Raw genomic sequence first — 25,534 nt, 5'->3', positions numbered from 1 at the left:
CATTCACTTCTACCCAAGGGAGGTAAACTGGGCGGTCCACTTCCCTTATTTCCATTTAGTCAAAGTGATAATGCCACCTCTAAAGAGGATGTGTTCATTAATTTCCCAGAGAAGATGAGAGGAAAGAGGACTGCCCTATTAGTACATATGTAGAAGTGGTAGGAAAATGAGAAAGGGGCATGAAATGGTTGAATCACTCACTTCCAGGAAGTGGAGGTGATACGGCTTTCAATTTGGAAGGAAGTGATCTCAGCAGTTCTTTCTGACTAGAATGGCTTTCTGAATCATGGCTGTTACTGCTTATTTGGTACTGTACCCTTTAACTATTCCAAGGCTCCTGCAGGCTAAGTGGGCTTGATCAAGGATGAACTAGACAATGGTCTTTAAGGCTCCACTTTGTCACTTTTGTGTATTTCAATAAAGGCACAGGGCTTGTAGCATGTACCTCATTTTCGTTTCAGCTATATCCGGGAAGGGGGTGGGGAAAGATTTTTCCCTCTATGTAGTTCAGATTCATTCTGTGGTGTCAGAAAGGAGATGTTTTTAATCATCATTTAGCAGTCTGTGTTTAAGTTCAAAATCTATTAAGAGTTTCATCTTTGCTGATGAAATCCAGGCTGTTTTGCTGCCCCTAGAAAAGGAGGGATGGGTATATACTGTACAGATGTGTATGGAGAAGGAAACTGCATCCCTCCAACAGGAAAATCTACAGTATGCCAGAATATTAGTAACATTCCCACAAATTGGCTTCTTTTGGAAACAGCATGATTTCTGAGATCCTTAGCAGGTGTGAATAGCATAAAATTCTTTTAAAAAGAGGAATGTTACCAGTTTATTTTGACACACTGGTAAATAATCAGGAGCAAAGAAATTTTTTTCTGCCTACCAAATGATATTTTTAAAAAACCTGTATCTGAAAATACAACAAAAAGAACGGAGATAAAGGACATACAGTCTAACTGAACTGGAAAGATCTAATTATTAAATTTACATGGCCAGGAAAGTTTTGCAACACTTCCATTTCATACAGGACCTTCTTTTCACAATGTCAGATGGTCTTTCAACATGGTTCTTATGGCCAAGAAACTAAAGATTTTTTTTTCTCCACTTAAGTAATGAAATCATTAACATTTTGACACAGCAAATTAAGTACCTTCTCAGAAAAATAAAAGTGACTGATTTGGGACAAATTTTAGACAAACTTAATCAGGCAGAACAGAATCACAGAAGTTTCTCAGTCTGAAGAGATGAAGAGCATCTAAGCCCAATAGTTTAATTAAATGGAAGAAGAAATTGAGATCTTGAGAAGTTAAGTGATGTAAAGTCATGTTAAGTGGAAAAATAAAGATCACTAATCTCTTAGGATCAAAAACCATAGATTTGAGGCCAGAAGGAACCTTAAGAGTTTAAGATCAATGCATTAGACTACATATGAGGAAGCAGAATTAGTGAATTGCCTAGAGCACAGAGCCAATAACTATCAGAGGTGGGATTCAGAGGTCCTATACAATGCCATGCTGCCTTTTGATAAGCATCTAGTTCTAGATTTTTCTAAGAAATGCAAAGTCACCAACATCCATTTGACTGGAACATGAGTGTTTCCTAGGTTGTGAACAGATAAAAATTTCAAGTACTTTTTAAGATGTTCCTGCCAGTTCAGAGTCATAGACTTTGTAGATTAAAGAATCTTTTGTGATTACATAATCAAAACACTTTATTTTACAGATGAGGAAATCGAAACCCCAACAGATTAAATGACTCGGTCAAGGTCACACAAGTAATGAGTAGCAGGAAAAGGGAGTTGAACCAAGGTGCTTTGACTCCTCTTACTTCTATGTCTTTCCCCTTTTTTGTTACATACTTCTGATTCTGTGGATCTGGGTCAATTCTTATAAATGAAAGAAGAGGGAGAAGAAGAAAAAAAGGTCAAGTAGTATTAAAATTCAAGGAATAACAATACAATCTTAGTCGAAAACCTGGTATGAACTACACAGTTATAAAGGCAAAAACTGTAGGAATATCATTTGCAAATACATATTTGATTTTATTTCATATCTAATGATAGCAAATAGGAAAACCATTATATCTTCAGGGTAGAAGAACTCGTTTAGAAGCAGATGGATAGCTCTGCTAACCCAGGAACACAGATTCTTTCATTCATCAAACATTTATTAAACTCCTACCACAAGCAAAGCACTGTTCTGGTCATTAGGGGAAGACATACCAATTAAATTATACGTGGTCCCTGCCCTTAAGAGCTCACAGTTTAGTAGGAAGACAAGACATGCTCATAAATAACTATAATACAAAACACACATTGAGTGCACGAACAATTTAAAGCTATCAACAAATATTTCTCTCCTGTCTTATCTTTAAATACTTCTTTCTAGAAAGATAATACAACAAGGAAAAACTGCTTGGGTGAATGGTTAACTCCTGTAAAATGATCAGATAAAGATTAAAGGTAAGTTCAATTATGAGAATAGAAAACAAAGTCGCAAGGAAAAAAAAAAGAAAAGAAAAGAAAACAGTGGCATCCCTCCCAAATCTTTCTCACTTCCAAGCAGCAAGAAGGAATATTTAATAATCAGACCAGATGACATAGGCCCGATGGAGTTCCCCGGGGCTCATGACCTTTGGGTTGCATTGTTGTTCTCCGGAACTGATGCATATGGCAACGCCCCAGTACAACACCAACCACTTTTGGTGGTGAACCACTTTTTCTGGGCCAGTCTATGCTAGTCAGATATCATGATCATGGCTGCTATTCTCACTAATGAAATGGCCCTGGCCTTCTGCAAGGTATATGACCAGATGCTGGAGCCTCTTTATGTGGTCTTCACAGGAAGTTGTGTGAAGAGGAGAGGACATTACTACTATTGGTACTCTGTCATGACAAAACATGGCCAAATTATGCCTGTGGACCTCTATGTCCAGAGGTGCCCTGGCTCTCCTGGGGGGAAAAAGTACCCTGGACAGACTTTTAAGCTTAATTTGCATTATTAATATTTTCTCCATTATTTTCCTAAGTTCAAACAATCAACAACACAATAACTCAAGCTTGGATTTGCAGCATTTGCTGATTTCTGAGGTATAAATGCTCCCAATGAAAATTTAACAAGTGGCTCTTGTTGAGCTGACTTTGACACAAACATCTGTGTCCTAGGCCGACCACCCACAGCCGAAGTTCTGTTCGACTAGGATCCTACGGCTTCAGAAGAAGATCAAAGCAGAGAAAAGCCTCAGAATCTGATCCAGTTTGTGGAAAACAGTTAATGCTCCCTAGCGGCTATTTGTAATAAAATGCAATCTGTATGAATAGCAATAAAATGACCCAGATGATAGACACTGTTGTCTCCGTTTGGTAATACCTGAGATACCAAGGGCAGCACAAAGTACTCACTGGGCACGTATTCAGGCCTGGCCTCAAATCCTGCCTCTGGGCTCTGCCCCTTGAGCAAGTCTCTTAATTCGGGGCATCATTCTGCCTTCTCATCTACAGAATTGAGACACTGAATTAAATGACTTCTAAGGCCCCTTGCAGCTCTCTAATCTGTACTAATTTCAAAAAGGCCAAAGGACGCATATTAAAGAGATCAGGGCCACAACCTCTATGGGACTGCAGCATTTCTGGGAAGTCATCTTGTAAACACAAAGAAGTCAATGGACCCTGGGTGAGAATGACACATTTCCCCTACTCCAAACAGGAAGCTGTGCTGTGACCAGGTAGCTATGATGGCATTCACATTCACATATGATCCCCACTATCCTAAACACAGGAAAGAATATGTCTTCCTGAAGGGAGTTATACAAAGAAAACCTGTAGGTGACTAAGAGTCTAATGATTACAGGTGGACTTAATTTATAGGATGTGTGTAAATCAGGGGTTAGCTACTTATAGCTGGGGGTAAATACACTGACTGCCCGCTTTGAGCTAGGAATGGCTTTTATGTTTTAAAATAAATTTCTACTGTATTTAAAAATAAAAAAAAAACATTATTAGCTCAAGGCCATACAAAAATAGGTGGCAGTCCCAATTTGGCCCTCTGGCTGTAGGCTTCGTGGTATAAATTTAAGTTTTGTCAATCAAATAATTCTAATGCGTATTAGGAGAGCTCACAGTTTCAAGGAATCATGGTGAATCCTTTTGTAAAGTGACTTTGATATAGCAGAAACTTGATAAATGCTTACTGGTGATTAAAAAACACATACAAAAAATGTTAAATATTAAAATTCAGTTATTTCCACAAGAGAAAAAACTGGCTATTCAAAGTAGATGACTCTACTCAAAACAGGATTCACCACTAAGTTTCATTATGAGGTCACAGTAAAATTTCCTTTAAAGTGATAAACAGCTATAATTTAACATAATTATTATCCATTTTAGATTGAATATAGTACTTTACATTAATGTTTTAGAGCAAATAGCAATTTTAAGAAATGTCAATATTTGAAAACCTCTGGGACTTCCCTGATGCAGTTGCTCGCTCCAAGGAAATGCAGCTTCTAAGCCTTCCTCGCCTTAAGGAGTGACTATGGACAAAACACATTATTGACCCATAGAGCACAAACAGGAGATGGCTGGGCATCCATGTACGACCTGTTGTGCTTGATCAGGCCGCAGATCACAGCTTGCTACTTTGCCGTCATGGCTTTTAAAGACTTATCTGAAGATCATTTCCATGCTTTCATGGAGATTCAGTAAGACTCAGAATGGGAGGCTGACATTTAAACAGATGGAATTTATTCAACACGAAGTAGTTTAGTAAATCTAGTCACAATTATTTTCAAAAGCCTTTAGGTAATAAACTTTCTAGTTCACCATCAGCCTTGTGACATCCCCAGGCTAAGTGCATTAACAATATATAGTCTTATTTCCAACAACACCCACCAGCAGATGGCCAAAGCAATGCCAGTGCCCAAGTCAAGATGTCCACGTGAGCTGACATAGACCCAAACCGCCATAGTCACTGTCAGACTGCACAGCCTGCATAAAGAGGTGCAGGCGCTCTCTCCTTCTCACGTGACGTTGGTTCCCTGCAGACAGAGGCCCTGCCAAGTGTCCTATGAGAACGGTCAGGCTCTGCAAGTGGTTTGCAGCCTGTCCCCAGAGCCTTGCTGCTTATTCAACCCTCGTCCTGTCAATGCAGCAACTGAGATGCTCTCAACCCACTTGGGGATTTTAATTGGGGAGAGTAAGGAAGGAGAGGAAAGCTTTGAGAAACAAAATGATGCCAAGAAGAAAACTCCAGTTTTAAGCTAAGGAGGGAAATGTTAAGAAAATAAGCTCATATCCAGGACTTACTTAAGAAAAAAACAAAACAGTAACTTCCTCATTACTTCTCATCTTGCACTAATGCAAAAGTCCCTGTCGTGAGGATTTTGTCTCTCTAAGCCATCCTACACACCACTGTCAGAACAGCTGGCTAACATCCAAGCCTGACCATATCTTCCACCATTCCCCACAAGGTTACATGAACAAAATTCAAGATTCATTAGCTTGGCATTACAGTTCCTACACACCTCACACTTCCAGACTTTATGCACACACTCTCACATCCTTTTGTTCAAAACAGCCTCCTTGTGACTCCCTCAAACAAATGTATTTTGTAAGCTCCCATCTTTGAACTTCTGCTCGTACTTTTCTTACATCCAGGTTTTCTCCCTCCTGATACAAGTTTATCTATTCTTCAAGGCTGAACTCAAATGTCAGCCTCTCCATGAAACCTTCCCTGGCCACCCTAACTGGGATTGATCCTGGCCTCCTAATAACTCTCAGAGCACCTTCTTCATGTCCTTCTGTGTATTTACAGTCTATTTCATTTTTCAGCCATCTGTGAAAACACATCTTCTCCACTGTCTAACATACTACCTTCTACACTGTTACATGCACTTCTTGTACACCCTGTGGCCAGAACACATTCACCCCAACTTCTTTCACACTTACACACACCATGAAGATAACTAATGTTCATACTTGTATCCTAGAAACACAAGGTCCTCAAATCATCAAAGAAAGATTCACTTATGTTCCACACACTGGAACGGCTGAAGAAATAACATACACTAATTCTGAAAAGGCTTCAACAATTAAGTTTGACACTACAAGGTTTTATCCTTGGAATTCTGGTTCTTCCAAATAATAGATGGATAACCACCTTGGGCAAAACATGTTACCCCTCTGAGCCTTGTCAAGGGAAGCATCGATAAAAGCTTGGGGCAGATGATCTTAAAGGTCCACTCTAACTCTCAACCCTATGAACCACAGAGTTTATTTTACACTGACACCTAACCAAGATAGTAACTTCTCAGAATTCTGTTTTCCAACGAGCTTTCTTTACAATAGTCTTTTAAGGAAGACAGTGTATTATTGATTCTACTTTATGGTTAAGGAAACAGAGGCACAAAAGGTTAATTCATTTTCTTTTGATCACACGGGAAAGTGTTAGGGCTGGGATTTGAACCCAGCACTCTAACTCCAAGACTAGGCCTCTTTCCATAATATCGTTCTGCTACAAATGTCTTACCTCTTCTGGGCAGTGAAGGTTTTTTGTTATAGAAATCAACTGGTCACTGAGTATTTATTGGGTACTTAATATATGTTGTTCATAAAAGAGCCCCTTTATAAGACCAGTGAAAAGGAAATTCTTTCTTTGTGAAGTATGCTGAATTTAGCTTTTACTGAACAATTACATGTCAGTGTAACATGCTCTGATCCAAAACATATATGAATTATTTAAAAATGCAACCTTTCCATAGTTTTTATAAGGGGGTAGAAGAAGAAGAATCAAACTTAATAAAGCCATTTCCAGGTTAGGTTTTCAAGCACCCTTCAAAGGGCCCATTATAAACCTTCAGATTAAAGAGGCCAGCACCAACAATAACATAACGCGAATTAACAAGCTGACAATATGTCTAGAATTTCTTAAGCAATTTTATCCCTTAGGCAAAAGCAAACAAAAATATCTATCCATATAATGAAATTATCTGGACAAATTTTGGTAAACTTAAAAGATTTATCATAAACTTAATGTTCTACTAACTTTCCCCTTTCTGAAGCAGGCAGAGGGTTCCAAGCTCATTTTACCTTAAGGATTCAGATAATGGTGTTAAAGTGCCATCTCCCCTATCTACTACACGGAAGAAATTCAACTGATCTCCTTCTCGGTACACCAAAAAGGTTACTTGTTTGTTGCATGAGGCCTTCTCCCAGACCTCATCACGACTGGAGTCCGTGTATTCAGCCATTTCCCTAAGAGGGTCTTCCATTGGAACTACAAGGGGGAAAAAGAATGATAAACAGGCTCTCAATTTCTCTTTGGTTTAAAGCATCTCAATACACTTGCAGGACCTGATAAGAAGCTCTACTGAAATAATGAGTTTTTGTACTTACTACATATCTCTAAGCAAGTTTATGGCATTTGGGACCTTCAAATAATGTCCTCTACAATTCACAATTAGAAACATAAAGTTATAATTTCTAGTTCTCAGGTTCCATTGGTAGCATCTTCAGACACAAGTTTATGTCAGTGCAGTGTCTATTTACTATAGAGTGCCTGACAAGTCAGTACAGATGATAATTTTAATAACCATCTTGCCCCTTCTCTGTTACTGTCACTGGAAGTAAACTCCAGTCAGTAAAAAGCAACAAGTAACATACCATGTACATTATATTAGGATGCATATATATGGAATTAAAAGAAGCAATGAATCCACAACTTGGGCTTACTTTCTTAGAGAGCCTGGCAGAAAGTGATACAAATGAGAAGATGCATTAATCATATTAGGGTCCTGTTTAATGCAAATGAAGCTGAAATGTAATAATCAGTCAATATCCTAGTTCTTCAAAGTATTTTCAGAGAGTATCCAATGTCCTAGTAAATAGTGAATATAAGGCCTTTGGATGAATGATGCAAAACAGAGATTGGCTGTGAAGGGGCCACAGGAAGGGGATGGAGGCTACCACAAGTTGTACAAAGGGATGTTTATCAGGGTTTGCTTTTGGTGTAGGGCAGTCTTAAAGATTCTCTCAACACCAGAGCAAAACAAAGGGAATCTGTTCCCAAGGTCTTCAGCCATTGGTGGTTTCAAACGAGTTAAGAGAAGTCACGGGCTGTACTGCCCTCCCCAAGTCTTATAACAGATTATTTCTATGAATTCTATAACCTAAAAGCTAGATTTGCAATAGAACTGCGGAGAGCTTTTATTTATAGTCTAAAGGCTTTCCAGCTTAAAATTCCAGGGTTTGGGATTTCATGTGAGGATCCTGGAAAGATGCTCCTCCAAAGCACATCACTACCATGGATATTTTGTGCATCATGATGCAAAAGGACCAGTGTTGTAACTCCGACTCTTATGTTGTGGCAGAAAGTGTTCAATGACCAAATTTCACCTGGGTGGCTTTGATTTCATTTCGAAAGAATCAACACAATTTCTAAAGATGCTGCTGTGCTCTATTCCTTTTCCTGGAGATTACTCTAATTCTAACATCAGAAGTCTAATTCTCATACATGGGATTAATTAACATACAGCCACTTGGCACTACTGGCCTCCTTAGAAGCTGCTTCCCCAGCCTTAATAAAGAGAGAAGACAAATGGATTCACATAGTGCAATACAGCAATGGCACAAAAACCTCAAAAGGCACAGGACAAGTAAGGATTCATGCATGCAAGGCTGAATACATTCTGGTTAGTCAATGGGGTCACCATAACTTCCTACACACGTGATCCCTTTGAGAACTCATATGTAACGTTAGCAACAAGATGTTATTATCCTTGCTAGCTATTATTATCCTCTTAGAAGGTTCTTCTATCTAGAAGCCATTCTATTAAGATTTGCAATGCTGATGAAATCTCCACAGAAGGCTACAGGGGACTGAGACTGATCACATAGGCAACATTAAAAGAGATACAGGGATACGTATGTGGACATTACAAGTATGTTGAATTTCTAGCACCTGGACAGCAACCCTCATAGGCTTCTAGGACCATGGATAACAGTTATTGTCATAAGCCTAATTTACATGTAGCTCTACTGGTAGTCTATGTATATAAAAAAAATCAAATGCTGGCAAGAAGATTTTATACTCTGAAAAATCTAATAATAAAAATCCTTTTATTTTAAATTCTTTAAATAAGCAAACAGGGCAGATAGGTGGTACAGTCAGTAGAGCACCAGACCTGAAGTCAGGAGGACCTGAGTTCAAACCCAACCTCAGACACCTAACAGCTTTGTGACCCTGGGAAAGTCATTTAACCCCAATTGTCTCCAAAAAACCCAAACCTAACCAAAAAATAACAAAAAAGTATAAGCATATACATTTTGAGACTCCTTGTCCAACTCTCTGAAGGGGCCCATGTGCCTTATAGGCACATGGTGGAAAAAATCCCATCAAATACAATATTCACACAACAAATAAACTGTGACAGATAAAATAATTGTTTTAAGAAATTCAAGTGTTTAGGTTCAGCATCATCTATGGATAACATCACCATTAACCAACAGGATGGACTTTTGGTTGCAATCTTTCAAATGTACAGTAATTGAAGAGATAATTATCTTTTAAAGATACTACATGTATTTTTGAGTTGGTATGTATCCCATAAATCCATTTATTGCTTTAACGGAAAAATATTTTTATTTGTTACAAGGGTGATTTTTATTTGGGTGGGACAGACAGCAGGAAACAATAACATGAAAAGCAAAGGGCATGAATAAAACTTTCTGAAAAACAAATCATCTTATTTAGCATATATGCCTCTCACTTTGATCTTTCAAGGACATAATTTAATCATTTTATTGTGACAAAAGCAAACCAACCAACCAAACACCACAACCCTCCCCCTAACCCTCCCCCTTCTGACCCATCTGGCAGAAGCCTTTCCATACTTAGTTATACAATAATCAATCCCATTACAACAATTTGTTCCAGAGATACAGTCCAATGGCCTACCATTTTGGAATCTGGGGTCACCTCTACTCTGTAATGAGCCACTAGAGGGGGGACTTTAGAGAAGGTGAGCATTACCTCAGAGCTCTCTCATTTTATTAGTGGATACTGCTTCCACCAGAGCACGTCATCACTGCTCTAGCAGAGTTGCTATGACTGAAAAATTCCTCACCTTGTAGTCAACCCGTTGTTGAGCATCTTCACATGTAGCCAGGCTGGTGCTCAGATAACAGAGACAGCTTTTCCAGCTTGGTAGGGCCTGCCCAAGCAGGAAGTCTGATGGCTCAGACTTCCAGAACCCAGGGGCATCTCCAGGCACAAGGGGGTACTTCAGTGGAAGTAGCAATGCATACAGGAAATGAAATCTTAGTGTGCGCTCAAGTAGAAATCAAGGTTTGGGGGGGAAATTTTCCTGCTAACTGGCCTAAGTTTAAAATGAAAATTGTTTAAGAAAACTCTTTAAGAGAATGAATGAGTGAAATAGTAGAGAACTATTTTAACCATAAACAGAATTCAAAGAAGAGAAACATATGTGTACTCAAACCAAAGATGAATTCAAGAATAAAAATGGTATTTCTTAACTGTAATCTTTTACTGGTACAAAGATTCAGTGCTTATCAAGGAGAATTCCTGTATCTATGCACAACTTGTACACTCAGCCAGGTTTACACTGAAGTATGGCTGGATTAAGCTCTGATTCAGTTTATGTGGAAGATTCACGTTTTTACTCAGAATCACAAAAAATATTCCATATGCATAATCTCTAACTGCTTGCTGAAACACTTATCCTTAAGTCACAGGAAGCTGTAAGGAATATGCATAAAAGTTTCATGTTTCAAACAGTACTTTCTGTTCTTGCCTTAATACAGGACAATAATTCTGAACATGTTCAAGGGTAAGAGATTGAGAGCTGGAAGGAACTGTAGAAGTCAACCAGTAAAATCCCCCATTTTAAAGATAAGGAAACTGAAGGCAAGAGCTAACAAGTCAACAAGCACTTACTGAGTGCTTACTATGTGTCAGGCATTGTGCTAAGTGCCATCAATACACAAAAGACAAAAACCAGTCAAAGGCAAAAAGCTGATCTCAAGCAGCTTATACATTCATGAGGGGAGACAAAATGTAAACAACCCCCTAGAAACAAGATACATAGGAAGCAAACATTTACTACCCACACTGTGCCAATCACTTTACAATTATGATCTCATTGGATCCTGACAATGACCCTGGGAAGTAGGTGCAAATATTATTATCTCCATTTTACAGTTGAGGAAACTGAGGGAAACAACAGTTAAGTGACTGACACAGGGTCACACAACAAGAAAACGACTGAAGATAGAACTCGGCTCTTTCTGACGCCAGGCCCAGTAACTCAATTCTAGCTGTTATTTGTCTGTATGTATGACATAAATATGCATATATATGTACATATACACACACACACACACACACACACACACACGCAGAAAACCTCTTTCCTGACTTCTGTCTTACATCTCTAACCTCTTATTAGGTACCTTGAACTAGATGCACCATGTATAACTTCAACTCAGCTTGTCTAAAACACAACTAATTCTCTCTCCTCCCTGCAACTTCCAATTTTTCTAACTTCCTTGTTACAGTCAAGGGTCTGTCATAAGAAAGGGGAATAAGACTTGTTCTGTTTGACTCCAGAGGTCAAAACTAGGACCGATGGGTGGAAGATACAAAGAGGCAGACTCAAGCATCATGCCCAAAATGGAGTGGGGTGAGATTCCTTGGGAGGCAGGGGGCTCCCCCTTACTAGAACTCTTCATGAAGAACTTGTCAAGGGCTGGATGGTCACTGGCAGAGCATGACTCAAGGGAATCTTGTTCATGTGCAAGTTATACTAGAAAGACTCTCAGATCACTAAAAACTAATTAATTAATTAAAAAAACAAAGATTCAGATCGTGTCCAAGCTGAAATTCTGTGAAAATAAACATTTTTTAAAATTCATATTCAAATTGTTTTACTTTCTGTGCCTACCTCTTCTAGTATTTATTGGTCCACCGCGCATAGCTAATACCAGTTTTAAGGTACAACCTTCTGAAATGCTGTGGGATAAAAAACATAAGAACATATCACCAAAGTGTATTCAGTGCTCAAAATACACATAATATCATGCTGGCTGGCTGGACATAGGACCTATCTTCAAGAAATTTGAACTAATATGTTTCAAGGTGGAAAAATAAAAGGATGTGTATCCAACTGCTTGAACATCAAAACTCAAATATTATTTTTATAAGTCTTTCATATTTATTTGTGCTGGACCAGGAATTTCATATGGCATAGGAACTCCTGATGAGGGAGCTTCCTCTATCAATGCAAGCCAGTCAGTATCAGCTCTGCAACTTAAGGGTCTTAGAGAATAAGCTGGGTGACTGAAAGGTTGGGGGATGTAGCCAGGGTCACAGCCAATGCATGTAAGAGACAGGACCTGACTGCCAATCTTACTGACACCGAGAGCCACTACACTATGCAGACTTTTAAGTATATGTATTATTTACCAATTGTTAGTGCTTTGGCAGGGAGAAAGCCAATGGGAGTCTTTTCTTTGAAATAGCATTAAGTGCTGAAGACTGAAAGGTTTTATGGAATTATCTTTTGACTACAATGAAAGGGAAATAATTTGGCTACCTGTGTGCAAGAAATCATTACAGACAAATTTCTAGAAAAAAAAAAGGATCACAGATTTAGAGGTGCAAGAGACCTCATACACAACCCACTCCAATCCCCTTATTCTACAGATAAAGAAATTCAGAAGGAATGCATGGTTATAAAGGTAGGATGAACTAGCAAAAAGAGTGGCTAAATAGTTTTACAAAAATGAAATGCAAATGATTGCAACATATATAACATATCAAATTGCTTACCTTCTTTTGGGGACGGGGAAAACTTAGAACTCAAATTTTTAAAAAAAATGTTAAAAATTATCTTTACATGTCACTGAAAGAAATAAAATACTATTTTTAAAAAAGTGAAATGCAGACTGAATACAGAAGTAAAAGGAGATGTATTTGAAGAAAAGGACTTGAACCTTAGGGTGAGAAATCTGGATCTGATGCCTAGAGGAGCTGTAAACCTCTGCAAAAATGTGAGGGGCAGGGAAGGGGAGCATTATTAAAGCAGTAGAAACAAAAAACAAACTAGTGTCAGTGTGATTACTCTTCAATATCAGAATTTTTAAAAACGTGTACTCACTTATAATCATTCAAGCAACATTCATCTTCAAGCTCCATGTTATTCCAAATTAAATGTTGCTGACAGACAGGAATGCCTTAAAAGGAGAGAAGCCACAATGGGTTAAAAATAATTCAATGCCATTTACAAAACAGGATAAAAAGCAATTTTATTTATAGCATTATCTATGGGCAACATTTTAAACAGCTCTTTGTATTTTCTTCTTTTTTTTTTTTGGTGAGGCAATCGGGGTTAAGTGACTTGCCCAGGGTCACACAGCTAGTTGTGTTAAGTATCTGAGGTTGGATTTGAACTCGGGTCCTCCTGACTCCAAGGCCAGCGCTCTGTTCACTGCACCACCTAGCTGCCCCAACTCTTTATATTTTCTTTATTTTCACACTGCCTACCTCTTTTACATGAGGTATTATGGCAACACTCCCTTGCCCCTTTTTGAAAAACTAGACTGCCAACCTTAAAACCATGTGTAAAGAAAGCCATAAGGTTCTCTCATCTCTCCCACAACAACAAATGTATCTGTATCCTGTTTCACAGTGTATAAAGCACTTTCCTCAAGACAATACTGGGGGATGAGTAGTAGATGTAGTCTTCTCTATACTTCACAGATGATGAAGCTGGCTCAAAAAGATTCATGACCTGCTGCTCAAGGGCACATGAATTACTAAGAATAGTTGGGGGAACTCAAAACCAGGTTTCCTGACTCCAAGTTCAGAACTTTTTTACTCCTATGATTTACCCTGGATTTAGCTATTTCAGTACTCAGAGAGACCTTTTTGGCTTATTTATAGATTTTTAGATTACGTTCCAGATGTTTGAGAATTATGGGAACTCTAACCTCTGGATAAGTAAGGGTAGTATTATATGTATGTATATATATGTGTATATATATATATGTATATATATATGTGTGTGTGTGTGTATATATATATATATATATATATATATATATATATATATATATATATGTAGGCTCTACATCAAAATTTTGTTTGGTTCAAAGGTGCACGAAGTTAACTAGTATTTTGTGAAATCACTTAATAGGAAATTTACTGATTAAAATACTCTCAAACTTCAACTTGAATCAGCATAATAGTTCATTTGGTTTAAGTCTCAGTATTTAGGGTCTATGGTACTACCTTATATAGGACTATATTGCTTTGAGTTCCACTTATCAGCTGGTAGGATTACTGAATAAGTTGTAAGAAAATCCAAGATGTAATCCACTGTTTGCTAAATTAAATTCTGTGTGAAGTTCCATTGTGTTTCTAATTCTAGCCCTCAAAATTATGAAGAAATTAAAATAAGTTGATTAGCAAAGAAAAACTCATTTCTCATTACCTACACATTTATTATCTGGGGAAAGAGACAATGGATAAAAGGCATATTAATTACCCACCCAGTACCTGATCAGTTGAATTGAAACAAAGGTTCTTAATACTTTTTTTGGTTCAGACGTATGATTTCACTGGTGTTGAGAAATGACAAAGCAGATCATCAATGATTCCGCAACACTCATGCCAGTCTTAACACAGCTGCCCAGCTCACTGAGAGACTCACAGTTCCAGAGCCCACATACATCAGAAGCAGGACCTGACACAGGCTATGAAATGGCTTGTTCCTGGGCATAGGGGTTTCACTCTCCTTCAAGGTCTTCAAGCATGGCCTGAACGAACACTAGTGAGCAGGCTGATTAAGTTATAGGGGGAATTACTTTTCACAATGAGTGAAAACTCAATGGCAGATGAAGATCCTTCTTCCTCAAAAATGCCTGATTCTATGAGGGTAGTGCAGATATTATCCTCATTTTTTTTTTTTACAAATAGGTAAATAAGTTTAGCAACTGATAAATTTGTAAAACCATGTGGAGAGGTACAAACCTAACAAGGAAAAAGGAATCATCTTTCTTCTCCTTTCATATCGAATTAGTTGCCAAGTCCATAATACTTCCCAACTGTCATCTTCTCCTCATTCACACTGCCACCACCCTAGGCCAGGCCCCTCCATCGTCTCTGGCCTAAACTATTTCTGTGGCTTCCTAATTCATTTTCTCGTCATCTAGTCCCTCTCCTCTCTAATCTATCCTCTACACAACTACCCCATTGAGATCCCTACAGGACAGGTCTGAACACTCCCTGTTGGAGGATATGATACAAAGTCCTTGGTTTGGCTTTTAAAGCCCTTCACAGTCTGGTTCCAGACCGTCTCTTCAGATTTCCAGCACATCAGTCCCCCACTCCCAATTGGTTGTCTTTACTTTTCCTCACAGAGGAGATTCCATCACCCAGTTCTGTGCCATGATCTCGCCTGGAACACACATGCTCCTGGCCTCTGCCTTGCCATGGCCCTCGTCATTTGGGTACACTCATATGCTACCTGCTTCCCATAAGAAGCCTGTACTGATCAACCTTTCTCCACTACATTATTCTATACATATTTTGTATTTAATTTTCCATGCATCTGTTGTTTCTTTCCAATAAACTAAGATCACTGGGGATGGGGGCCGTTTTGTTTTTCTAGAACTTGGTATGGTACCTGGCACATACTACATGCTTGATGTGTGTTTAGTTGAATTATACCAACTCTGAGGCAGGTCCTCATTCTACATGCCAATGGTCTCCAAACTTTTTTGATCAAAATCCCCTAACAGTAAAAAACACTTGAACATCCTCAAAGTATGTTAACGTATTGTCTGATATACTAAATTTATAATACATCACCATCTTCATTATAAAACACACAAAAATTTTAAAAGGCTGAGATAAAGATAAAATAACAAGTTTCAAAAAGCATTCTGTTTTTGCTCAGAATTATTACCATTACCAAATGATATTTTAGTGAGAGCAATGCAATTTGATCAGTTTGATTATTTTTAAAAACTTTGGCTGAACACTCTGTGAAACAGCAATTTAAAGGGAAGGGTCTAGGCTCATTCTATTTCAATTCTTGATTTTAACGGCCAGTATACTGAAAAAGATAGTTTGCCAAAAGACACACAGCTCCAAATGGGAGAACTGTATTTCTGGCTAAATTTAATTACTAAATCATAACACTCATTTCTCAATACAATCCACAGATTATGTAAAGGTTTTTACTGAAATGTGACTAGAAAATTTCCATTTTCCTTTATGACAACCCATTACTCTTGAAAACTAACTGCAAGGTATTACACGTTCATATTTTTTAACAAATGGGTTCAAAATTCCTTGAAATTTGGAAAATTTTTATAATGATGGTCAAAGGATTCTGTTTCAAAGTTGTGAAAGTGTGCAAATATGATATTCTTACATCACTGTTGGCAACAAAAGCTTGGTTTTCGGATGCCCTGACAATTTTGGTTTTATACTGTCACTAATTAATATCTCATAACACAACACAGTAGGGTGAGATTCATCACTAGGCATACTGGATGTAAATTGGTATTTCAAGAAATAGTCTAGATAGTTTTGACTTCTCAGCTCTAATTAGATCAGTTTTTGACTTCATAATTGCATTAGGATTCGAGTATCAGTCAGCCCTGCCTTGGTTGGTTGGTTGCTTATGTTTGCATTACTGATATCATTAGTCCATTGATAAACATTTATTAAGCACCTATTATGTACCATGTACTGTGCTAAGTGCTGGGGGTACAAAGCAAGGCCCCCAAAGAGCTCACAGTTTAATGGGGGAAACAACACACAAACAACTTTGTACAAATAAGCCACTGAATTGGAAAGTCGACAGAGAGAAGGACTAGTACTAAGATGGGTAAGAAAGGCTGCCCAAAGAAGGTGAGATTTCAGCTGGGCCTTGAAGGAAGCCAGGAAAGCCAGAAGGCAGAGCTGGGGGGAGACGGATGGGGCAAGGGACACGTTCTAGACATGGTGGTGAGCAGTCGGAGAAAATGCCTGGAGCCTACAGATGGAGTCTTGTTTGAGGAACAGCAAGGAGGCTGTAAACTACTCTGTCTGCTTATGAGGTTTAGATTAGCTGAACGTATGTGACAGAATCTGTTTAATCAGGAACATGTAAACTACAACGCAATACAAAAAGCTAAAAGTGAATGAAGGAGGGCCCCCTGCCCTGTGGAACTCCCTCCTAGCCTTCTGTCAGGTAATCTTCCATATTACGTGTGACCTGTGACTATTTTACATGTGTGCATATGCCAGTAACAGAACATTTGCGCTATGTTAGGAGACCTTGATTCTGTTATTTTTAAATAAAAATAGATATCCAAGTTTCAGTACTTTCTGCCTGCGCCCCACTTTGGAGCCCCCTGCTCTACAACACACTAGTGGCCTTTCACATTACAGGCCCTTTAAAATCTCCCCACCCATGAAGGTCACAGAACACTCTCATTAGCTTCCCCCAAAATCCTAAGCAGAAATTAATTCCCCACTTACAGTTATACAGAATTAACCCAGAGAAGAATAACTGCACACACTAAATCTATCCCACATGAAATAAAAAAGAGGCCTTAGTACTTCATCTAGATAAGTTATAAAAATTCTAAGTAATTTGATATTTTGAAAATAAGAACTTTAGCGGGTGTTTCCTAATAGCTTCCACAGCTATAAAACTGTTTGAAAGAAGATATAATGTGTTACATTAATTATAAAGGGGTTCAGTAGCTATACAGTTCATGGGACGATAGAGCAGGAAAAGGCCTTCAAAGTCACCTATTCCAAACCCATCAAGGCCAGGTAAAAATCACCACAGGAGATGAAGGTCCAGGGTTCAATCTGAACTCTTTTCAGTCATGGAAGCAGGATAGTGATTTAATATCCCATGTAGACATTAGTTCAGGGACAGAGGGTAAAATATGAATACCAAAAATTGGCTGACTAGAAGATTAGTTGGCAAGGACCAGACTGAGGGGAGTGAAATCAGGGATGGAATAAGGGTCAAAATCATGTATTATAAGAAGATCCAAGAGGGGGGCTGATGAGAAGCACAAAGTTTAGGGTCCAAGAGTTAGAATAGAGGGGAAGGGTTGGGCTAGACAAGAAATAAGAATGCTGATAACTTGCACACCCAGGTTCATGTCAGGAGTAAGCCTGGTCATGTGTTGATTAGTTCTCTAATCCCAACTGCCACCCAAAGCCTTCTTCAGCTAGAGAACCATTTATACCACTGCTGTCCTCATCAATAGCCCCAGAAATGATGAGGCAAGAGAAGTCCTTCAACAATTCAGAGGCATGAATGATGTGAAGTACCTGCTAACCCTTCTCCTTTTTCATGCATCACTGCATCTTCCTCATCATACCAGCACCAAAAATGGCCCCAACATAATTCCTACTGTCCTTGACCATGCCAGGTCTGGGGGTGGGAGTGGGGGAGGAGAGAAATGGAGGCAGTGAGCACGTATCTAGTAGGTACAAGGCTACTGTGAACAACGGAGTAGGGAACAGGGTAGCCCAGGATAAATGCCCATGGACAAAGTGAACTGGCGATGGCAGCCCATTAGACATATTGCCTCAACAATGGAGAAGAGGCCAATTAGTAGATCTGCCAGTTGCTTTGAAAGTTTGTTGTGTGGAGTTTCTGTATACCCAACCAAACCTGGTCTCACATTTTCAAAGTCCCCCAGAGTTATATGTATAACTGTCTGATTATTGTAGGCCATACTTTGTTTACATGTAATTTATCTCATAAACTGGTCTGTTTCTACTTCTGTGAGGGACAAGCATAGTTAGTAAGTCAACAGGAATTTATTAAATGTTCATAATGTGCCAGGCACTGTGGTGAGTACTGGGAATACAAAGAAAGGCAAACAGCCCCTGTCCTCAAGAGGCTCACATTCGATTGGTTATGTACGAGATACACAGAGAGAAGGTGGAAGATAATCTCAAGAACAGAAAGCAATAGCAGCTGTGGTACTAGAAGAAGAAGGAAACAAGCATTTATTAAGCTAAGAGTTTCATAAATATTACCTCATTTAATAATAATAACTAATATTTATATAGTGCTTTCCATGTGCCAGACACTGTGCTAAAAACTTTATATTATTTCATAGGATCCTCACAACAGCCCTGGGGGAGGTAGGTAGGTTATTTTTTCTTACCATTTTATAGTTAAGAAAACTGAGGCAAATGGAAATTAAGTGACTGGCCCAGCTCTAGGTCCAGTGCTCTATCCACTGGGCCACCTAACTGTTCCTGAAGAAAGTGGGATCAGAGGTGAGTCTTAAAGGAAAAGTCAGGAGAACTAAGAGGCAGAAGGGAGAAGGGAGAGCATTTCAAGTAAAGGCAAAGAGACGGGAGATGAAGCACTGTGTGTGACTAACAGGACTGCAGAGTTCACAGAAAGGAGTAAAATGTAAGGAGACTAGAAAGGTAGGAAGGGTCCAGGTTACTAAGAGATTTAAGTGCAAGACAGAAGATTTTATGGTTAACCCTAAAGACAAGAGGGAACGACAGAGTTTATTGTGGCATGCTTAGACTTGTGTTTAGAAAAAGAATTTTAGCATGTGATGGAAGATGGATGGATGGATAAATGGAAGGAAGGACAGAAAGGACAGAAGGAAGAAAGGAAACAATCATTTATTAATGGACTGGGTTAGGAAGAGATGTGAGGCAGGGAAAGGAATTAGAAGCCAATGGCAACAGTCTAAGCAAGAGGTGAAGAGGGCCTGAAATGTCTATGTAAATGAAGGGGAGACATATGAGAGAGATAGTGTAGGCAGACATGACAAGATTTGGCATTTAACCTCCGTCAGCTTCACTTTCTTCATCTGTAAAATGGGGATAATAATAGTACTTGCCTCCCAGGGTAGCTATGAGGATAAAATGAGATATCTGTAAAGTACTTTGCAAACCTTAAAACACTATATAAATGCTAGCTATTATTATATATGGGAATGAGTTAGAGTCAGGCATTGAGGATGACTCTGATACTGTAAACCTGGGTGACTGAGAGGATGGAAGTGTCCTCAACAATAAGAAGAGTTCAGGAAAGGGTGGGTTTGGAGGGAAAGACAATGACTTCTACCCACTCTGAACATGTGAGCTTCAGCTGTCTAAGGGACACAAAATTCCAGATTCTAAAAGGCAGGAAGTGATGTGGTACTGGAACACAGCACAGAATCTAGGGGCTGGATCAATACCTCTGGGAATTATGTGCACAGATAAGTGAAAGCATGGGAGCTGATGAGATCACCAGATCAGACAGCATAGACTAAAGAAAAGAGAGCCTAGGACAGCATGCTGGGGCACACCCATGGCTAGTGGGCATCACATAACTGAAGATCTAGAAAAGGACACTGAAAAGGAGTGGTCTGACAGGCAGAACAAGGAGAGAAACCCAGAGAGGAGAGAGGATCCAAGTCAGGTGATCAATAGTGTCAAATGCTTTGGAGGACAAGACAGATGAAGACTTAGAAAAGGCAATTAAGATATCAATGGTAAGTTTGAGAGCACAGTCTCATAAAGTTAAAAAGAGTGTAAGAGGAGAGGAAGTGGAGATAAGTGGTACAAATGGCTTTCCCACCGTCAACAAGAGTTACTTAAAGGCTTGCTACATGCCAGACACTGTGGCAATCACTGGGAACACAAAGAAAGGCATATACACACAGTCCCTGCCCTCAAGGGGCTTAGCAAATGGGGGAAGAAGTGGGAGAGACAACATGCACACACAGCTATGTACATACATACAAGATATGTATATGGGGTAAAGTGGAGGCAAGGAAAAGGAAAAGCAGAAAGTAAAATGTAAGTGGAATCTTTTTTTTTTCTTTTTTGAAGGCAATCAGGATTAAGTGACTTGCTCAGGGTCACATAACTAGTAAGTGTCAGAGGTCAGATCCGAACTCAGGTCCTCCTGACTCCAGAGCTGGCGCTCTATCCACTTTGCCACCTAGCTGCCCTGATGTAAGCTGAATCTTGAAGGACATACCGTCCAATTCTGAATCCTCTAAACCTAGCTGTGAATTTACAAGTGCGTATTCAACAAAAATGTCTAAAAAAGCACACCCTCCTGAGTAGACAGATTACCTAGATCATTAAGTTCATCACAGGCTAAAAGCAAAATGGGATCATTATAGAATTATGCCATTAGATCTTGACAGTTAAACAAAAAGAAAGTTGCAACTAGCAGCAGATTCTATCGCCTAGAGGAAGCCCAGATTCCCCCTACCCTTCTCTGCTCAGGTGTCAGAGTTCTCATGGGAAAAGGTGACTAAAGTTCCTTTCCTGTGAGCCCCTGACCTCTAACAGAGCTGGAGGGAGACTCCATTACTCCTCCACTCTGGAGCAGAGCCAGCTGCACACACACTGAAGGAGAGAACCAAGGAGGCCACTGACGAAGCTGATGGAAAAATCATGGATTCTTATGTCCCTTTCAGTAGCACGTAGAATCAAGAGAAATGTTTCAGGAACTTAAAAGGCGAATATAAATGCTAGAAACTGGGGGCAGAGGAAGGGAGAGGAGAAAGTCAGGGCCTAATGACAGTACCAAGCACATAAAATGTAAAAATCAGCATTTGTAAATGGCAATAGAATTTTGGCAAAAAGTTTCAGAAAGCCACAACATATCCGCATTAAAAATGACCCAACAACTGGACTGGGTGTCAAAGCAATACATTAAAAAAAAATCAAAACCAAGATATTTATTATGGAGTAATAAGATGAGGAAATAAATTCTTTATTATGGGGTAATTTCAGAGATGAAAGGCAGAGAGGTCAGACAGAATGGCCTTGCAGCAAGGAACACCTGGCTCCAAGTTGCGTCCCTGAGACCCCAAAACTCTGGGCCCCAGGCAACTCTGCCTCTCTAACTTACAGAAAATCTGCTGACCTGTGTTGGTAGAAGGAGCCTCCCCTCTGGAATCTTCCACTACCCCATCCACCTACACCACTACACGTCAAAAGCATTAACCTAACTGACGGCAGGAAATGAATTTCCATCACTCTTAGTAATAAGAATTGAGAATACAACTACCTTCTAATCTTTGAATTTTAGCTTTCACAGAGATGACAGTTTCAAAAGGTGAAACCCTCAACTCAAAGCATGTCCCCGTCAGTGTCTCAATGAAGAGCTCCATAGTCTCGTAGAAAGGAAGTTTGTAGCAAAATGGTCCCACGTTATCTTCATTAAAGAATGGAGGTTCCTTCTTGTTAGCCATCAGATTGACTTTTCCGATTCCTTGTGGATATGCTGTAGACAGCTGTATTCCAGTTCTAGCCAAATTAGCTCTGAACACTGGCTATGTATCTTGCTGGTCATGTTTTGAGTGCTGCACCTAAAACATAAGAACAATGGCATCAGGCCTATCTCAAGCCAAGCCCCTCCTGCCAGCGCGCCTGAGCCTCTGGCTTACATTCACTTTTTGGACATCCCCAAACCCACTGGCTGTACCACTTTACATGCAGAATGGACCTTTCAGCAGAAATGATGAGTAGGCTGGTTTCCAGAACCACACAAGAATAGGAGCCCTGGTTTCTCTGGATACTGTGGACAGGAGGCAGAGAGAGAACTACAGAGAGGCTCACAGAACGGGCGAGAACCCTGGGAAACCAGAGAGCCAGCTAGGGCTGTGCAGCAGCAGGACAGGCTGCAGGTTATCCGTGTGCCCGAGTCATTTCTAAGCCGAGTGTTCACAAACTGGATGGCTTTTTTTAATCCAAAACTGAGGGGGCTGGAGTTTAAGGAAGTCAACAAGGTTCTCAAAATCCAGGCCTTCCATGATCAGGATTTGGGGGGCACAGAGGCGCACTGGAATTAGCACCATGTGAGGGAGAGAACATTAGGTTTCAAGGTCGACCTTCAAGACAGGAATCAAGACAACGGCTCTGCAAGTCTCTTCACAGCTGCAGTTTCTTCATCTGCTAAAATGGAAGAGTAGGATCTAGTGGGAAGAGTGCAGGATTTGGAGTCAGAACACCCGCACCTGAATCCCGGTCCTGCTGTTAGGACCTAGGGGACCTTTGGCAGGTCACTAACCTTGCTGGGCCTATTCTACATCTGTAAAATGAGAATGTTCCAGCTCTAAAACCCTCATGCCCCTTTCCTCAGGAAGTGGGAAGGGGAAGATGTATTGTTACCATACTGCTTTAAGCTTTTCGGCAGGATATTAAATTCTAGATACAATGACCACAACCAGTAATCTGCCACAGAAAAGGAAGGACACCAAAGAAATCTGTAATCTCTAAGTAGTAGGAAAAAATCCAGGAATGGAAGAACTCACCAATGAAATGGGTCCAGCGGGAGAAGAGCACTGGTCCCAATAGAGTTACCTAGGCTGCACTACAGCAGCCATGATGAGGGGGCCTTAACCAATGAAATAATAAAGGAGCAAGTACTCATGTACGTCAAGAACGAAGAGGCATCAGTGCACTGACAAGAAGGCAGAGAAGAGGTCGTGGAGAGTAACTAACCCCAAGCAGAAGCAGCTGCATTAAGGGGAGGTACAACTACAGCCGTGTTACTAAAAGAATGTTTGAAGTCAACATTTTCCCTTAGAACGGGCTCCTCCTCTGGCTTTCTGAATCCTGTGCAAGCCAATACCACTCTCTGCAGTCAGCTTCAGTCACCCTGTGTTCTATTCCAGACAGCACATCTCAGGAAGGCCAAGGGAAAAGAACAGAGTATTATACCATAGGACAGGGGTGGGGAACCTGTGGCCTTGAGGCCACAAGAGGCCCTCCAGGTCCTCAAGTGTGGCCCTTTGACTGGCACTTGAGGACCTAGAGGACCAAAGGTCCCCTACCCCTGTCATAGGAGGATCCCTTAAAGAAATAAAGCATGTTTAATCTGTATAAGAGAAGGCTTGATGGGGAATATGGTAGCTGTCTTCAAATATTTGCAGGGCTGATGTGTATGGGGATTAATTTATTCTTTCTGGCCTCAGAGGGCAGAACTAGGAGCATGAAAGAAGGTTCAATGAAGAAAATAAGGCTGGATGTGAGGAAATGCTTCAAAGGAGGGGTCCAAAGTATGATGGGCTACCTTGAGAGGCACCAGCAGGCTCCAAAGTAGGAAGAATTGCCTCAAGAGGTAACAGGCCCCTTGACTGAGGCCTTCAAGCAAAGGCCAGGTGACCCTTTCTTGGATATGTTAAAGGTTTTTAATTATCTAGTGGATCAGATGGCCAACCCGCATATTTTAGAAGCAATTTATTGAAAGCATATTATATGCAAGACACCATTGCTAGACGCTGGAGAAACAAAGATTTAAAACAAAAATGCCTACCGTTAAGGAGCCTAAAATCTAATACAATCACACAGTGAAGGAAGGACTAGAAGGAAACATTTAGTAACTGCCTACTACTACACTGTGGTAAGTGCTTTGCGAATATTATCTCATTTTATCCTCACAACAACCTTGGGAGGTAGGTGCTATGATATTGATATATCCCCTTTTTATGTTAAGGAAACTGAGGCACTCTCATGCCCGCTCGTCTTTACAGGCATCACCTGACCCTAACTGTTTTATCACTAATAAACTTTTCCTCTGGCTGGAAAAAAAAAAAGGAAACTTGAGGCAGCCAGCAGTTAAGTGACTTGCTCAGGGTCACAAAGCTAAGAAATCTCTGAGGCTAGATTTGAACTCAGGTATTCCTGATTCTAGAATCAGCACTCTATCTACTGCAACACCTAGCTGTCTTTAATGAATGAGCATTAATTAAGCACTTACGATGTGCCAAGCACTAATGATACAAATACAAAAAAATGAGATCTGCCAATGAGATCGCCCAGTTCAAACCTTTCTATAGTACTGCCACATCAATCTTCTGAATGAACAGTTCTGTTGATGTCATCAGGCTCAAAATTTAAAAAGCCCAAACACAGTCCTATATAGGCCGTCCAACGTGGTCCCACTCTGCTCCAGCCCTTTCACTTTCACTCCTTACTTTATGCTCCATGGTCCAGACAAACTGAATTACTGCTAGTGAGATTCATCTCTAAGTTTAAATCTATGCCAACGTCCTTTATCACAAGGATTCTCAACCTCTTTTTGTATCATGGACCTTCGGCACCTTTGGCTATCTGGTGAAGCTCACAGACCTCTTCTGGGAATGTTACTGTATTTTAAAATGCATACGATAAAATACTTAGGATTACTTTAAAAAATCATATGGATGGCCCCGGACACTTGACACTTACTAGTTGTATGACCCTGGGCAAGTCACTTAACCCCAATTACCTCACCAGAAAGCAAAAAAAAGAAATCATATGGAATCATGGCTATCAAAATATTGAAAAAAATGTTCATAGGCCCAGCCTAAGAACCTTTACTCTATCAGCATCATTAGGGTTATTTCTACCATGGATGTGTGCTTTAATAATCTTGGGAAAATGAGATCAATTGTACCCAATGACTCAAGTGTTCACAAGTCATTCTGAAAACAAAAGTATATTTGTTTCTTTTCGGAATATGCCAATTTGTTAAG

General features: G+C 39.8%; 1 protein-coding gene across 6 annotated transcripts in view; it reads right to left on the bottom strand.

Moving 5' to 3' along the window:
- The window catches only part of ZFAND4 (zinc finger AN1-type containing 4), a 57,874-nt gene that overhangs the window by 26,066 nt on the left and 6,274 nt on the right, over positions 1 to 25,534 (bottom strand). For 2 of the 6 annotated variants that reach the window (XM_020994475.2, XM_020994470.2), the window contains exons 2-5: positions 22,084 to 22,384; positions 13,174 to 13,249; positions 11,959 to 12,026; positions 7,088 to 7,274 (exon numbers count right to left, since the gene is read on the bottom strand). In XM_020994475.2, the coding sequence (XP_020850134.1) occupies positions 7,088 to 7,274; positions 11,959 to 12,026; positions 13,174 to 13,249; positions 22,084 to 22,267 (515 nt within the window). In that variant the 5' untranslated portion in view covers positions 22,268 to 22,384. Of the gene's footprint in view, positions 1 to 7,087; positions 7,275 to 11,958; positions 12,027 to 13,173; positions 13,250 to 22,083; positions 22,385 to 25,534 lie in introns of those variants that run through there. The other 4 variants (XM_020994473.2, XM_078150780.1, XM_078150781.1 and 1 more) reach the window with 4 other exon arrangements.

This window comes from Phascolarctos cinereus, unplaced genomic scaffold, assembly GCF_003287225.1.
Source record: "Phascolarctos cinereus isolate Bilbo 61053 unplaced genomic scaffold, phaCin_HiC Scaffold_3;HRSCAF=262, whole genome shotgun sequence".
NCBI lineage: Eukaryota > Metazoa > Chordata > Mammalia > Diprotodontia > Phascolarctidae > Phascolarctos > Phascolarctos cinereus.
Note: the sequence above shows the minus strand (reverse complement) of the source record. Positions and strands in the feature narration are given on the sequence as shown.